The 17,787-nt window shown below is 36.3% G+C and overlaps 1 protein-coding gene across 1 annotated transcript in view; it reads right to left on the reverse strand.

Annotated features, from left to right (window-relative positions):
- F8 (coagulation factor VIII) overlaps nt 1-17,787 on the reverse strand; it is a 207,744-nt gene that overhangs the window by 41,713 nt on the left and 148,244 nt on the right. Inside the window, exons 15-21 of the mRNA XM_054572236.1 lie at nt 13,781-13,934; nt 11,935-12,147; nt 11,417-11,645; nt 11,040-11,222; nt 9,505-9,621; nt 6,066-6,137; nt 4,885-4,970 (exon numbers count right to left, since the gene is read on the reverse strand). Of these exons, the coding sequence (XP_054428211.1) occupies nt 4,885-4,970; nt 6,066-6,137; nt 9,505-9,621; nt 11,040-11,222; nt 11,417-11,645; nt 11,935-12,147; nt 13,781-13,934 (1,054 nt within the window). The remainder of the gene's footprint in view (nt 1-4,884; nt 4,971-6,065; nt 6,138-9,504; nt 9,622-11,039; nt 11,223-11,416; nt 11,646-11,934; nt 12,148-13,780; nt 13,935-17,787) is intronic.

The following is a 17,787-nucleotide window of genomic DNA, read 5'->3' on the forward strand; positions in this document are numbered from 1 at the left end:
AACACTTAATTTTAAATGTATGTCCCACCTTCTGAAATTAATTATTGGCTTAAGAAAAATCTATATTGACACAGATCTGTCCAGTATTACCTTAGGTGTGCAGGTGAAGCAGATATCAATGTTGAAATGTAGGTGTGTGTGAAGCTGTGGGATATGATGGGAATGAGTAGGGAAGGTGCTTATGGAGTTTCCAGCCTATTTCCTGTAAAACCAGAGAGCTTTGAAATAATTGAGCCCCTGTTTCTTTTACTCACATCCTTTGTGCTGCACATATGAACCCACATGACCTTGTATTTTGCTCATATCTCAACCTCGCCAAAGCCAGTTTTCTCCCCTCTCTCCAGACCAGCCTCCATCCTAACATTTCTACCAGTGATGAACTGCTACCCTTCCTTCAAATGTTAGTTCAGAAACTATTTCTCCTGGTTAGCCTTCCCTGACTTACCCAGACAAATTTAGTGCTGCTGCTCTACTTGTTTGCTTCCACTTCATTTTGTATAATGACTTCATTATATCAAATTATTGCACAGTATTATAAAGGTTTCTTTGCTTACCTGCCTTCCTTGTTAGACTGAGACCCTTAAAGCAGTGAACATGTTTGAGTCACCTAACCTCTTTGTGTCTTAACTTCTTTATCGGTAGAGTGGAGATAATAATGGTGTCTATCTCAAAGGGTTACCAGGAGTGTTAAGAGTTAATAAATGTAATATGCTGAGTTCAGTGTCCGACACATACTAAACAATACATGTTAGCTTTTATATTCTCTCTAGAACTAGCACCTAACGTGGCATCTGGTATAATGCTGATGCTTAGCATATTTTTGGAATGAATGAGTGAAAAATGGCAGAGTAGTAGGGAATGGTTGGTTTTTAAAGAAGATGGCATGGACAATGCAGGCATTAAAAGGAGGTATCTATTACAGGAATTTTGGCTCCAGTTACTACCTTAACAAGCAAGTCAAACTTAACTTCTCACAGATGCCTGGCACACTCAATTTAGATTGGTCATGACTCTCTTGCTTGATGACTGTCTCCTTCAGTTGACTGTAAGTTCCATCCATCCATCCATTCATTCAAAGAATATATTTTTTGTACTTGTTATATGCCAAGCACTGTTTTACGTACTAGGAATATAGTAGTGAACAAGAAGAAAGTCCTGCCTTCATGGAACTTATATTCGAATTAGAGAAGAAGACTATCATATATATTTTTGTTTATAGCACCAAGTAGTGAGAAGTGCTGTAAAAAAATGAGGCAGGGTAACAAGATAGAGAGTGGCAAATCTTCAGAAACTGCAGTGCTGTCTTTTCCCAAATTAGATAGTATTTCCAACTGAAGACATTTCATTTTTCCTCTTGGTCTTATGGCATAAACAACTGAAAGTACCAGGTACAAAAATCACGGTTTTTGTTGAATTGGCTTTACTTTATCTTCATGTAGCATATGAGAGGTCTTTTTTGGACCACTGACTGTTGTACCTTCTAGTAGTTTTAATAAAGACTTGCCAGCCCTGGCTGGTGTGGCTCAGTGGATTGAGTGCCGGCCTGCAAATCAAAAGGTCATTGGTTTGATTCCCAGTCAGAGCACATGCCTGGGTTGCGGGCCAGGTCCCCAGGTGTGGGCGTGTCAGAGGCAACTGATGGATGTACCTCTTGCATGTTTCTCTCTCTCTCTCACTCCCTTCCCTTCTCTCTAAAAGTAAATAAATAAAGTCTTTAAAAAATACTTGTTAAATAAAGCCTCACCAGCCCCCTTTTCCACTTATATTCTATAACTGATGAATTCTTGGCAAATTGCCAATCTTATCTACTTCATCTTCTTTTTGTGCCTTTTCTGCATTATGATCAGAATGTTGGAGCAATTTGGCAATTACAGATTCAATATTTTTACCTATCTATCCAGCCAAGTATTTGAGTATGACAGCAAGACACATCTCTATGAGGAAGTAAGCAAGGTGGTAATGAGTCACATAGCATACAAATACAAACATTGCGGTGGGATATCTCCATGGAGCTTGCCAACTGCCTGCTGCTGATTGTGTGGTCTTGGTCACCTGATGTCCTTCAAGCCAGTCCACTGTTCTCATGCCTGGTGGCCTGGCTTTTGGGTACTTGTCAGGCTTTGTCACTAGAATAGATGCCTACCCCAACTCTCCTTCCTGTCACCACTCCTTTCAACACCAATTTCCTGCCTGATGGCTCTCTGGAACTATTTCTTTCTTTCTTTCTTTATTATTTATTTATTTATTTTTACTGCTTTTAAATTTTTTATTTTTCAATTACAGTTGACATTCAATATTATTTTGTATTAGTTTCAGGTGTAAAGCATAGTGGTTAGACATTTATATAACTTTATAAAGAGGTCTCCTTGATAATTCTATTACCTACCTGGCACCACACATAGTTATTACATTTCTTCCTTTTTTGAAAGATTTTATTTATTTATTTTTAGAGAAGGGAAGAGAGGGAGAAAGACAGGGAGAGAAACATCAATGTGCAAGAGATACATTGATCTGTTGTCTCTTGTGTGCCCCCAACCAGGGACCTGACCTGCAACCCAGGCATGTGCCCTGACAGGGAATCTAATCTGTGACCTTTCTGTTCACAGGCTAATGCTCAATCCACTGAGCCACACCAGCCAGGGCTAGTTATTACATTTCTTTATTCTATAAAGTTACTAAATCAAGGAAATATGTATGTGAACTTCAGTAGGATAGATGGCAAAAAACACCTTAAGGACCTGGTGATTTAATACAGGTTGGATGATAATGCAATAAGGTAAATTTGTAACTGGTTCAATTTCCATAATCAAACAGTGGTAATTAATAGATGGTTATCAACCTAAAGGGAGCATTCTGGAAAATGGTAATGGTATAGTATAATGATTATGAATTAAGGTTCTGGAGCCCAACTATCAGGGTTTGAATTTGGCTTAGTCACTTACTGTCTGTGTGACTTGGGGCAAGTTATTTAACTTTTTTTTGCTTCAAATTCCTTATCTGAAATAAGGGTGATAATAACATCTACCTCATAAGGTTGTGGTAAGAATTTAATAGCTTGCTTTGTTTAAAGAACATAGTAAGGAAGCCCTGGCCACTTCAATATTTTGATTATGACTTTGCTAAAATATAAAAGAGTTCAGTGATCAAGGCAATAAGTTATGTGGAACTGGGAAGACTAGGAAATACTTTGGGAGACAGAATCTTGGCAAGCTGGAATAATGGGTCAAATCTAATAAGCAGATTGTTACTCGGAGTTCTTTGGTGTGGAAAAGACAATTTACTAGTCTCTTCAGATTATATTCAGTGAGGGAAATATAATTCCCCAAATGGAAATGAGGATGCTATTACAAAAAATAAATACATAAAACAGATGCAGGGCAGCCAAATAGATTAAGATGTACACTACACAGGGGTATATGCAAGGCTGAATGAGTGATAAACACAGAAATGCAAGGTGAGAACATGTGGTTTGGCAGCCTCACAAACAAAAATACTTGGGGATTAGTGAACAGCCCTCTCAAATTGAGTCGTAATTAGCATTGCCTACAAAACAAACAAAAAATAATGAGCTGATGTGGTTCTCTGGAAGTTGATGTTGCATTAACAGATGTGCTCTTTGCATCTGCTTACTGGTAAGCCAGTTTATTTTTCCTGATCCTATTTATTATTTTAATCTCAGGAGAAATAGAAGAGCAGATGCCATCTCACAAAGGAAAAAAATATGTAGGGGAATGTCCTCAGGCAACTAAGAAGAAAAAGAAGAAAGCTGCTACCTTATAAGAAGTGAATGGAGCTGTGGGAAGTAGGTGGTAAAATGTGTGTACATTAGTCCCTCTCCAGGCTGTAAATAGCAGAGGTGGGAAGCATGTTAGACAGGTTGAGAGAAAAGCTGGAAGCAAAAAAGTTTTCTCCCTTTTCTTGTTTGGACTCTAGAATAAATCTACCTTTATGGTCAGGCAGAGAGGTTGAGTTGGCACTTCCAAGTTGCCCTCAGCTCTCATGTGGCATGGAAAGGATCCAGAAATTCCCATATGTATACCCTCGAAGGGGCCACTGTTCTGACTGATCACATGTTCACATGGTAATATTTTTGCATATGTTGTGTTAAATAAAATATATTATTAAAATGGGCCCTGGCTGGTGTGGCTCAGTGGATTGAGTGCCAGTCTGCAAACCAAAGGATCGCCAGTTCAATTCCCAGTCAGGGTACATACCTGGGTTGTCGGCCAGGTCCCTAGTAGAGGGTGTGCGGGAGGCAACCACACATTGATGTTTCTTTCCCTCTCTTTCTCCCTCCTTCTCCTCTCCATAAAAGTAAATAAATAAAATCTTTAAAAATATATATTATTAAAATGATTTCACATGTTCTTTTTATAATGTGGCTACTAGACAATGTAAAATTACACATGTGATTGGTATTATATTTCTATTGCACAGTGCTGCTCTAGAAGAAGTGTTAGTTTACAAGATTGGACTAACTTTAGTAAGTGTTTCTTATTACTCGGTGGTATAGAATTTGTGAAGAAGATGGATTCAGTCTTCTAAAATAAAGAAGCCAACTTTTTTTGGCTTGTGTGATGGGAGATTGAGCCATTTATTTTTGGGTTAAAATAAAGAGATTGCAGGACTATAGGACACCTAGGCAGTTGGAGACATCAAATAAGAGAATGCACGATCTTGGGAGGTGGTGAGTTTGATGTTGTAGAAAGTATTCAGATGTTCTAATCTGAGTAAAAGATGAAAAACATAAATAAAACACATCAGCATGCTCAATTCTATTCCCGAGTTTTTTCCTCATCTGTTACTTGGAGTTTGATGGAAATATATAAAAGAGGTCTATAGTGCTGTGAGCTTGCAAGAGGAATAAGTGATGTATTTTCTAACCTTGATCCAGGAAAAGGGATCCTTGGTGCTCCAGGCATTGATTGATCCAGAATAATGAAGTCTGGCCAGCTTTGGGGCCCACTGTCCTTTGACCAAGAAAGGGGAGAGAGATTAGATTCAGCTGGGTTGGTTCTAGACAGGAATAAAATGACTCTCTTGAGAAAAGTTAATCCTAGCTGTGAAGAAGATAAAGGCATAAAGCACAGTAGTATCAATTACTAACTACCTTAGTTTTTTCCTTGCCCTTGTTGTCCTTTTTATTTTCTAAAATTTAATAATTTTGTTGATCTTTAGCAAGTCTAATTAGCTGATACTGGAATGTGTTACCAGCACTACCAAATGTTATTTATTTATTACACAATGTACCCTCTTTCTGGAAAAGTTAGAAAATGAAAAATAAGAATAAAATATAAGTAAACATAAAAATAGAAAAAAATAATCCTTCCACTCAGAGAAAAATAATACTATTTTGGTGTATAACACTCAAACCTCTTTTTCAAAGGAATTTTTTCCCTGTAAAACAGCAGTTGGCAAAATTTTTTCTGTAAAGGAGTCAGCTTTACACATCATCTAGTCTCTGTTGTAATTACTTAACTGCTAGTGTAGAGTGAGAGCAGCCATATGATTGTAAATGAATGGATGTGGCTGGGTGCTAATGTAAGACTTTATTTATGGATACTGACATTTGAACTTCATATAATTTCCACATGTCAATAAATATTAGTCTTCTTTTGTATTTTCCCAATCATTTAAAAATAGAAAAAGTGTTCTTATCTTGAAGGTCATGCAAAAACAGGTGATTGGCTAGATCTGGCCTGCAGGTTGCAGTTTGTTGACCCCTGCCCTAAAACAACATTTGAGAACTCTCTATAGATCCTGTTCAAGGTTAACTATCACTTCTCATAGAAGAGGGTAGCTTCCTGTTACAGTGAAGAAAATGGACTCAGAGGGAACAACACTGAAGACAGGCAGAACATTTAAAGAGGCAGTGGCTTTTCCCAGGTAAGGAGTGATGGTGGCCTAAATTAAGATGGTAACAGTGGGAAATGAAGAGAAAACAGACTTGAGAGGCACCTATGGAGCAAAATTAATAGAAGATGGAGATGGATTAGTTAATGAACTTCTCTAACAAAAGAAAGGTATAATTAATCAGTTTTTAGAGAGAAAATATTAATATTTACCATATTGTCCTGAAGCTGTAATCTGAAAATCTCTAATGCGTCCAGAAGCCATTCCCAGTGGAGTCTGACACTCTGAAATCAAATGAGGGGAACACAATAGCTAGAAGTGCAGAAAACCAAGCTTCACAAATGCAAGTCAATAAAAATGGAAAAATACCAACAAATACTCATATTTTTTAGTGTTTACTATATGCCAAGAATTACATAAAATATTTTATTGTATAATCTCATTTAATTCACCCCAATAAATAAGTGCTAGAACTATTCACATTTTTCAGCTGAGGATACTAGGGTCCATACATAAGTAGACCAGTGGTTTTGTTATTTGTTTAGGGTTAAATCTCAAGCTCTTCCAAGTGATATCTATGTTACCTTTAGTAATTGAACCAAAATTAAGTTTCAAAATCTGCTCTTGGAGATCTTGGAGCTTCAAAAAGTTGTGAAAGTGAAGAGATATATTTTTTACAGTAATTAATTTTTTTTGTTTTTTTAAATTTTATTTTAATTTATTTTTTCAAATACATTTGTCTCTGCCTCCCCCACACCACTTTCGCTTGCCCTTTCCCTCCTTCCCTCCCTCAGCTCTTCCCCTTTGGTTTTGTCCATCAGTCCTTGCTATATGTTCCTTGACTTTCCCCTTCCCTTCCTTTTCCCCGCCCCCCTCCCTCCTTCCCTCTTGTCTCTGTTGGTTTCTTTTCCTTTCAGTGTTGCTGGTCTTATTTTCCTTGCATCTTTGTATTGTTGGTTAGGTTCCGCTTATAGGTGAGACCATATGGTATTTGTCTTTCGCCCCCTGGCTTATTTTGCTTAGCATAATGCTCTCCAGTTCCATCCATGCTGTCGCGAAGTTTAGTCGTTCCTTTTTTCTTTCTGCTGTGTAGTATTCCATTGTGTATATGTACCATGACTTTTTGATCCAATCATCTACTGATGGGCATTTAGGTTGCTTCCAACACTTGGCTATTGTAAATTGTGCTGCTATGAACATTGGGGTGCATAGGTTCTTTTGTATTGGCGTTTTTCTGTTCTTAGGGTATAGTCCCAGCAGGGGAATCACTGGATCAAAAGGCAGTTCCATTTTCAGCTTTTTGAGGAAATTCCACACTGCTTTCCACAGTGGCTGCACCAGTCTGCATTCCCACCAACAGTGGACTAGGGTTCCCTTTTCTCCACAGCCTCGCCAGCACCTGTTGTTTGTTGATCTGTTTATGATGGCCATTCTGACTGGTGTGAGGCGATACCTCATGGTGGTTTTGATCTGCATTTCTCTGATGGCTACTGATGCTGAGCGTCCTTTCAAATGCCTCTGGGCCCTCTGTATCTCCTACTTGGAAAAGCATCTGCCCAGGTCCTTTGCCCATTTTTTGATTGGATCGTTTGTCTTCTTGGAGTCAAGTCGAGTGAGTTCTTCATATATCTTGAAGATCAAATCTCTATCTGATGTATCATTAGTGAATATATTTTCCCATAGGGTTGGCTCCCTTTTCATTTTGCTGATGTTTTCTTTTGCCGTGCAGAAGCTTCTTATTTTGATGAGGTCCCACTTGTTTATTGTTTCCTTCATGTCCCTTGCTTTAGGAGACATATCAGTGAAAAAGTTGCTGCGTGGGATATCTGAGAGTTTCCTGCCAATGTTCTCCTCTAGGACTTTTATGGTGTTGCAACTTATATTTCAGTCTTTTATCCATCTTGAGTTTATTTTTGTGTATGGTGTCAGCTGATGATCCAATTTCAATTATTTGCATGTAGCTGTCCAGATCTCCCAACACCCTTTGTTGAAGAGGCTATTATGGCTCCATTTTATGCTTCTGCCCCCTTTGTCAAATATTAGATGCCCATAGAGACCTGGGCTTCTTTCTGGGCTTTCTATTCTGTTCCACTGGTCTATGGGTCTGTTCTTGTGCCAGTACCAGATTGATTTGAGTATAGTGGCTTTGCAGTAGAGTTTGATGTCCGGCATTGTGATCCCTCCTACTTTGTGTTTCTTTCTCAAAATTGCTGCGGCTATTCGGGGTCGTTTATGGTTCCATATAAATTTTTGAAATGTCTGTTCTATTTCTGTGAAATACGTCATTGGTATCTTAATCGGGATTGCGTTGAATCTATAAATTGCTTTGGGTAGTATGGACATTTTGATGATATTGATTCTTGCAATCCATGAGCATGGTATATGCTTCCATTTATTTGTGACTTCCTTAATTTCTTCAAAGTTGTATAGTTTTCTGCATACAGGTCTTTTGTGTCTTTGGTTAAATTTATGCCTAGGTACTTTATTTTTCTTCTTGCTATATAGAATGGTATTTTTTTTTCTGATTTCTTCTTCTTCTATTGCATTGCTGGTGTACAAAAATGCCTTTGATTTCTGAATGTTGACTTTGTATCCTGCTGTTTTGCCAAATTCACTTATAAGGTTGAGGAGTTTTTTGGTAGAGTCTACAGGGTTCTCTATGTACACTATCATGTCATCTGCAAACAATGATAGCTTTACTTCCTCCTTTCCTATTTGGATGCCTTTTATCTCTTTCTCTTGTCTGACCGCTGTGGCTAGGACTTCCAATACGATGTTGAAAAGAAGGGGTGAGAGCGGACATCCTTGGCGTGTTCCCAATTTTAGTGGGAAAGCTTTCAGTTTTTGCCCGTTGAGTATGATATTGGCTGTAGGTTTTGCATATATGGCCTTTATTACGTTGAGGAATGCCCCATTTATTCCCATTTTGCTGAGTGTTTTGATCATAAATGGGTGCTGTACCTTATCGAATGCTTTTTCTGCATCTATTGAGATGATCATGTGGTTTTTGTCTTTTCTTTTATTTATGTGATGTATCACGTTTACTGATTTGCGTATATTGAACCATCCCTGCATGCCTGGGATGAATCCCAGTTGATCGTGGTGGATAATCTTTTTAATGTATTGCTGGATGCGGTTTGCCAATATTTTGTTGAGGATTTTAGCATCTATGTTCATCAGAGAAATTGGCCTGTAGTTTTCCTTCTTTTTAGGGTCTTTATCTGGTTTTGGGATCAGGGCGATGCTGGCCTCATAGAAAGAGTCTGGGAGTCTTTCCTCCTGAAGAGATATTTTTTAGCACCAGTTTGTTATATACAGGGTAGGACAAAAGTGAGTTTACAGTTGTTTGTATGGAAAATAATACGATAATTAATAAATAATAATACAAGAATGAACTATGTTTTATGTACCTGCAACTATAAACCTACTTTTGTCCCACCCTTTATTTAGAGCTTCAGGTTCAAAGTATTCAAAGCTTCAAGCCCTCCTCTGAAGACTCTTATGATTTCTACCAGCAATATTCAATTCAGATTTGATAATAACTGTGAACTTGTATTTCTGTCTTGACAAAGGCAACCATTCTAGGAGGGAGAAAAGCTGTACAGATGTAGGCTGAGTAGGCAGGGAATCTCTGCCCACATTGCTACTCACGCTTGCTATACACCAGAAAAAGAGTGCTCATCCCAGCTTGTAGGTGTTTGCCAATAAGGCATTCTATTCTCCAAATTCCAACTTTGGATGGTAGCATTTCCACTGTCTCAAAAACACCTTATCAGAAACAAAAGGAACAAAAAATTTCTTTTCACTAAAAAAACAAGAGACACTTGGCTTATGTAGAATATCAACAGAAATCTACCTAAGTCATTTCCACCACTATTAGACCCCTGAAACCCAAAGTGCTTGCTACCTGACCCCTACAGGTTGGAGACACTAGAGATTGAGTTCTGACAACTCCCCATCCTGGGAAATAAGAGAGAGGGCAACAGAATGCTTTGGTGGTAGGGACAGGTGGAAGCTACTGCATTAGACCTGTTCTCTTAGGGTTTTTCAGAGCCACAGGTTTGTTTCTCACTGACCAGATGCAGGCTCCCTGGGCGAGAAAAGTCAGGGAGGTACTCCAGATCTAGTCTACTAAGGCTGCCTTGAGGGCTAAAGAAACCCTAGCAGCAGAAAGCTGGAAGTGAATGCTGAGGGTTTGAGGAATGAGTGGCCAACCACCTGGAGTAAAGGTGGAACTAACCAGGTCAAAGGGATTTCATGAGAGAGGGTCCCAAAAGGGAGTCTCTGAAGAGCTCCCTGAAAGTTGTCTGCAAGATGAGTCAATTTTAAATATCTGCCAGGTGTGCAAAGTGTGAAGCTTCCTTACAACAATGGTGCCCGTTGTAAGTAAATAGCAGTGGCTATTCTGTCCCTTACCTTGACCCTTTACGTGCTGGAGTTCAAAGCAGCTTCCAGCAAGGAGTTGGGGGAAGTACAATAAGCATAAGTTATAGAAACAGGGGACCCACCCGTGCCTCCCTTTCCCAATGCAAGCTTCCAACCTGGTGCAAGCTCAGATTAGGAGAGGACAGATTCACATTAAGTCAAGTTCAGAAATTTTATAAATATCTTAAAGTGGACATTGTAATTCCTGACAAACTATATCTGTGATGTAAAGTGACCAGAGGACTGCTTATTTCTTAAGATAAGAATGAGCAGAAAAGTCACTGGTCATAACAGAAGTTTTACGCAGAAATAGGGCAAGTTTGTTCCCACTATTAAATCTGTTTTAAAGGGACAGTAGAGAACTAAAATGAAGTTGCGTTTTGATCACCCTTGTAAGTAGTGCTTAATCAATGCATTGGTAATAGACATAAATAAATCACTCCTTGGATAACTACTGGTGTTATGAGGGATTTGAGATGGAAAGAAACACCTCCTTTTTCCTAGGAAAGTGCTATGATATTATTCATTTATTCTGTTCTATTTACTTCATGGCACATTATCTGTATCTGAAATTTTCATGTTCATTTGCTAAATTGTTTATTATCTCTCTGTAGGGTAAAGTTAGTGGGAAAAGTAAGTTACCCGAAAACAGGAAGTTTGCCTGCTTTGTTCCCTGATCATATCCCCAGTGCTCTAGACCATTTCAAGTAAATACTCAACAAGTAGAGTAGGTAGAAGAAAGACCACAAACTAGCTCATACCTGGATAGAGGTTGTAGACTGCCATTTTATACTCCTCTTTTTTCCGTACAGTGAATACGTGTCCACTGAAATGAATAGAATGGATGTTTTCGTTGCTGCCCATACTGAGCAGATACCATCTAATCCTTTGATCCTGAGCCATTACTAACCCAGGTAGAGTATCCTTCACATAGCCGTTGATTGCTGAAGAAGGAGAAGATAGTTAGAAGGCTGTTATTGTAGAAGTTTCTTTTCCTCCACTCTAGTCAAAAATATTGATTTCTAGGAGGATTCCACTCCCATACACATACTCTCAATTCATACAATTCAGACTGAAGGCTCATGTGTCATAGTTCATTCTGCACTTCACAGTAATATTTGGGTGTGGGATATATTACCATGGAAGCGATAATTTTCTTTAAAAGTGATGTTCTCCATCTGGATATCGCAGGGAGCCCTGCAGTTCCTTTCCATGTTTTCAGTGAAGTACCAGCTTTTGGTCTCATCAAAAATAGTGAAAAACAGAACAAACTCCTGCACTGTCACTTGTCTCCCATAAGCAGAGTTCAATGTGTTAGCGCGGCAGATCAGAAGAGGTCCAATTAAGCCTGAGTGCATGTCTTTTTCCTGAGAGGGAAGATATCAATCCCATGAGTATAAGCTCTCTTACCTATGAACCAGAGTGGATTGGTATCAACTTTTAAGCTACTCCAGCCTACTCTTCATCTTCTCATAGAACAATTCATCATCCTCAGTAGATTACAGAATAGTATTTCTAAAACACAAATATGATGCAACCTTCCCTATTTAAAGCTTCCCATTATGCCGAGGATAAATGTCAAAAATTCTTAGCAGATATTGCAAAGATCATTTCTTCTAAATCAGAAAGTGGCCAGCACAATGTAGACTTGCTTACCAGATCAACATCAGAGAAATAAGCCCAGGCTTTGCAGTCAAACTCATTTTTAGTGGGTGCCATATGATGTTGCACTTTCCAAAAGTAAATTTGAGTTTCATTAGGCTTGACAAACTTTTTTCTAGGTTCTTCTCCTTGCCTCTGCTCTTCCTCATAAGAAATAAGGCTAGAATAGAAGGAGTAAGGACGAGAGGCCTGGTTTTTGAAAGTTACCTGCAGAACAAAAAATTTTAAAAAAGAATGCAAGTATTTTAGTGTTTATATCTCTAATAGTAATGTCTATTTTGGGGGGTTTTATCCATATTTTAATATCCAGAGGAAGTGGTACATAGGATGGATGTTGTTAGAGTCCAAACCTAAAGCTCTATAGAGGAAACTATGAGGAATTTTTGGATTAAAAAATTTTAAGACATGCACTCAAAGTTGCAAGAAAGAAAATTCCTAAATACTATTCCTAAAAAGCAATTCCAAAGTAAAAAGGAAAATATCGCTGTAGGGGGTTTAAGAGACCATAATCTCAGCACTTGATACTTAAGTTAAGGTTCTTCATGACAGATTCCAGAGTGAGCACTGGCTGGTGTGGCTCTGTGGCTTGAGTGCTGGCCTGCAAACCAAAAGGTTGCTAGTTCGATTCCCAGCCAGGGCACATGCCTGGGTTGCAGGCCAAGTCCCCAGTAGGGGGTGCATGAGAGGCAACCACACATTGATGTTTCTCTCCCTCCCTGCCCCTCTCTCTATAAATAAAATCGTTTAAAAGTTTTCCAGAATGAATGCATATAATCTGTTAAAAGACTAGTTTCCAGATTTAAAAAAAATGATACATATTTCATGGGACATATGAAAAGTAAAATAAAAATCAAAGCAGAAAAAATTCACTCACTACCCCAAGTTTAGATCCTTCTATATCCTTTATGTAAACCATCAATTGGGCAATGAATGACTATTTTTGGGACAAAATAAAACTACTTTGAACTTTGGTTTCCACAATGTACTAGAATAGCTTCTAAGTCTATAGAAATTACTGACAGGTTTAAAAGTTAGATGTTAAGAAATTAAACTGTAAAAGAAAGTTCAATAAAGTACAGGTGATTTTAAGAAAACAAATCTCTGTATAGGGAAGGAGTTTTATAAACATACAAGCTATGAAAGTGGCAAAAAAGAAAGATTTACAGGTCACTTCCTAAAATATAAAATCTGTTTTAATTTAAAAACCACTACATATAAAATTAAGAGAATACAAACTCAGAAAATTACTTTTCATTGAAATGATCAATGATCATTAATAAATCAATTATCTATATATGAGGTAACACAAATTAATAAGGAAAGCACTCCCTCCAAAAATGTCAAATGTGCAAAGGACATAAACAGAAAATTCAGTACAGAAAATCTTAAAATATTTATGTACTGAGTACATTGTGCTTTTAGAATTTTATCCTAGGGAAAGAGTTGTGATTGCAAGATTATTTAAATAGTGAAAAAGAACTATCTAAAAGCTTATTCAAAGTAAATGGTTAAGTAGATAATAAATTTATGTAGTAAACTATTATGCCATCACTTAAAAAGATACTTAGGAAGTGTCTTTAAATGACATAAGAAATGTTTATGACATGCATTTAGTAAAAAAAAAAATAATAGAATTCTATAATTCTGAACACATAAATAGAAGAATACATTGGAAAAAAAGATAAGAACATACACCAAAATGGTAATTATAAGATTATTTTTCAATTTCTTTATTTTCTTTATTTAAAAATGTTCAAAAGCGAGAATACATTATTTTGATAATCAGAGACAAAAAATATACAAGATTAATTTTCTTGTGATTCCACTGTCCTCAACTCACCATGATATTGTCTTCAACTTCTGCTCTTATACATGGACCCAGGAGTCCCAAGTGTTCATATAGTTCTCCACGATATAAGGGCTGAGTAAAAGAGCCATCAGTAAATTCCTGGAAAATCACCTTCTTGAACTGAAGGATATTTCCATTCTGAGCCCTGAAGAAAAAAAAAAAAACAGAGGAAAAGCAATGTTCTCATGGGCTCGGTATGTAGAAACACCTCACATTCTAGCCTTCTCTATATTTGAGATACATTTTGTAGAATAGATTATGAATTGGAAGTGCAATGAGGAAGGGAGGGGAAACAGAGGGATTAAAGATAACTTTTAGGTTCCTGATTTGGGCAAATGGGTGGAGGATGATGCAATTCACTGAGATACAGAACCTTAGATGAGGAGTAGGTTGGGTTTTACAGTTTTGGATACACAGGACATCTAGGTGTATTAAATCGGCAAATACACAGAGATTAGGAGGTCACAAAAGAGGTCTAGATGAAGCTCATCCATATTTAGCTGGTATCCAAATCATGTGAGTGACTTATCAAAGCCAATAGTCAATTTTGTTATGTCCTCATCTTACTCTACATCTAAGAAACATTTGTGTAGTTATCTACCCCATCCTCCTTGACAAATTCACTCCAGGCTTCACTAGTATGTAAGTTCCATGAAATCAGGGGTTTTTCTCTGTTCTGCCCGCTGCCATATTCCCAGTAGCTGGATCAAGTGCCTGGCATATGGTAGGTGCTCAAAAACTCTTTCTTGAATGTTTAATGGATGTAGGGTTTATAAACATATTTTAAATATAAAAGAGTTTCAGGGTTCAGTCCTTGAATCTACTTTCTTTACATAAAAAATTCTTTTAAAATCGTGAACTAAAACTGTACAATAAAGTGCACACGACAAATGCTTTTGGTACAAAAATGCAACCATCATCCAGATTAAGAACATTGCCAACAACCCAGAAGACTCACTGTATATACCTTTCGAATCACATCCTCTCCTTCCCCACCAAAAGCAACCACCATTTTAATGTTTATGATAATTATCTTTGCTTTTCTTCATAATCATACTATTTATGTATACATCCTTAAAGAATATAGTTTAGTTTTACCTGTTTTTGAAGTATGTAAATGAAACCACATTGTATACATTCTTTGGATTCTGACTTCCTTCACTCAGCATTGTGGTGAGATTCAAGTACATTGTGTGTATCTATAGTTTGTTCTTTCCCATTGTGGTATAGTATTCTATTGTGTGAATATACCACAGTAATGGATGGACATTGGAGTTGTTTCTGATTTTTGGTGCTTACACAAAGTTCTGCTTCTTGTAAGTGTATTTTGCTGAACATATATATGCATTTCTGTTGGGCACATATCTAAGAGTGAAATTGCTGAGTATGCAGATGTTCAGCTTTGTTAGATACTACCACACTGTTTTCCAAAGCTTTTGCACCATTTCCCATTTTTATCAGCAATGCAGGAGAGTTCAATTTGATCCAAATTTTCACAAACACTTGATATTAACTGTATTTTTACATTTTGGCAATTCTGTTGGTTGCACAGCAGTGTCTGTTGTTTTACTTTGCATTTCCATGATTAGTAATGAAGTCGAGCATCTTTCGTTATCCAGTAGCCACTGGATTTCCTCTTTTGTGGAATGCCTATCCAAACTTGGTTTGTTTATTTGTGAGTTTGGGTTTTTTTTTTGTTTTTGTTTTGCCAATTTTACTATTGGATAATCTGCTTTTTTTCTTATTGATTCAAAGAAGTACTGAATATAGTCTTGATATGAGTCTTTCGTTGGCTATTTATGCTGCAAACAGATCTTATTCTGTGACTAATCTTTTAATTCTATTTTGTTATCTTTTGATGAGCATAAGTTCATAATTTTAATGTGGTGAACTTTATAAAAAAATCCTTAATGTTTACTGCTTTTTGCATCTTGATGTCAATTCTTTTTCTTCCCCAATTCTGAGGTTATTAAGATATTCACTTTTTTTCATCTAAGAGATTTATGATTTTATGTTCACATTTAGACTTGCAAACCAATGTGAGTGGACTTTTGTGTCTGAGTTAGGCAACCAATTTAATGTTTTTCCATGTGGGTATCAAAATTTTCCAGCAACTTTTATTGAAAACTGCTATTCTATAACACCTTTGTTATAAATCAAGTTTCAGTATGCTATACAGCAATCCCTCCCACCTTATTCTTTTTCAAGAAGGTCTTGGCTATTCTTGGCCTTTTGTTTTAAAATCAGCTTGTTGAGTTCTACAAGAGAAAAGACTTGTTGAGATTTTCATTTGTGTTGTATGGAATTGATAGATCAGTTTGGAGATAATTTACATTTCCACAATACTGCATTTTTAAGTTTATGTACGCGGACATCTTGGTTTTTATTTAACTCTTCTTTAAAGTTTCCTATTAAATTTCCAATTTTTTTCCATAGGGGTCTTGAAAAAATTGGTTATACTTATTTCTAGGTACTTGTGACTATTTTATTCTATTGTAAATGGGATGTGCTGTTAATTTTATTTTCTACCTGTCTTTGCTATTATATAGATATATAATTATCTTTTGTATATTGATTTTGCATTTCACAAACCTGCTAACCTTCTTAGTTAATTCTAATTATTTACATGTAGATATTTAATTTTTTTCTATGTATACAATTCATATCATCTGTAACTAAGGACTGTTTTGTTTCTCCCTTTCCAACCTTTATACCTTTTATATCTTTTTATTGCTTTAGCACATCCAGTACAGTACTGAATAGAAGTGATGATAAAAATTTTCCTAATCTGCAGAAAAAGCTTTCAATGGATCAGAATTAAATATGATGCTTGGTGTTGATTTTTGTAGATACTGTTTCTCAGAATAAGGGAATTCCTTTCTAATTTGCTAAAAGTTTTAAAATCATGAGTGGGTGCTAAATTTTAAGCACTCTTTTCATGAAATGAGAGGGCTACATGTTTTTTCTACTTTATCTTGTTAATTGACAAATTATAATGGTTTAAAAAATGTTAAACTAATCTTGTAATTTGGAGATTACATTGACATATTTGCCTATCCTTGTATCAACGTCACACTATTAATTACCATAGCTTTACAATAACTCCTGATACCTTACAATGTCATTCTTTCCTCTTCAAGATTTCTCTCTATGTACTGCTTTAGCTATATATCACATTTTAATACATCATGTTTACATTTTCATTTGGTTAAAAATATATCATCTTTGACCAACACATTGTTTAGAATTGTGTTGCTTAATTTCTAGTTAACCTTCTCATTGAGTTAATGTTTAATTTATTAGAGAACATGTTTTATATGTTTTATGTTTTGAATTCATTAAAATTTATTGTTTTGTGGCACAGCATATGGTCTACTTATTAAATGTCCCATGTGAACCTGAAAAAATGTTAAACCTGCAGTTGTTGGGCGTGCTCTATTAATCATGTTCAAATCTTCTATATACTTATAGATGTTTGGGTGTTCTTTAAATCAGTCTTCTCTAAATGTGATTGTGAATTTATCTATTTCTATATTTAATTATGCCAAGTTTTGCTTTATGTATGTTGAAGCTATATTATTAGGTTAATACAAATTTTAGAATGTTATATCTGACTATTGAATTGACTTTTTATTATTATAACATTTCCATATTATGTCTAGAAACTTTTTGCTTTAAAGTTGACTTTCAATCTGAGTCCTATTTTAAATATGTCTATTGTAGACACTATGAAGTTTTGGTTTGTGATTACCATGAGGTTCATACCTGTCCATCTGTATCTATAGCAGTCTATTTCAAGCTGATAAGGATTTAAGGTCAAATGCATTCTAAAAGCACTACATTTTTACTCCCCCTCCATGTTTTATGTTTTTGAAGTCATATTTTGTATCTTTTTGTTTTGTGCATTCCATATTTATTATAGTCATAGTTTACATTGCTACTTTTGTATTTTAACCTTAATATTGGTATTTTAAGTGGCTGATTCACTGTGTTTATTA

The sequence above is a fragment of the Pteronotus mesoamericanus genome, unplaced genomic scaffold, assembly GCF_021234165.1.
Source record: "Pteronotus mesoamericanus isolate MK-2021 breed Mesoamerican mustached bat unplaced genomic scaffold, CSHL_Meso_final contig_226, whole genome shotgun sequence".
Classification (NCBI taxonomy): domain Eukaryota; kingdom Metazoa; phylum Chordata; class Mammalia; order Chiroptera; family Mormoopidae; genus Pteronotus; species Pteronotus mesoamericanus.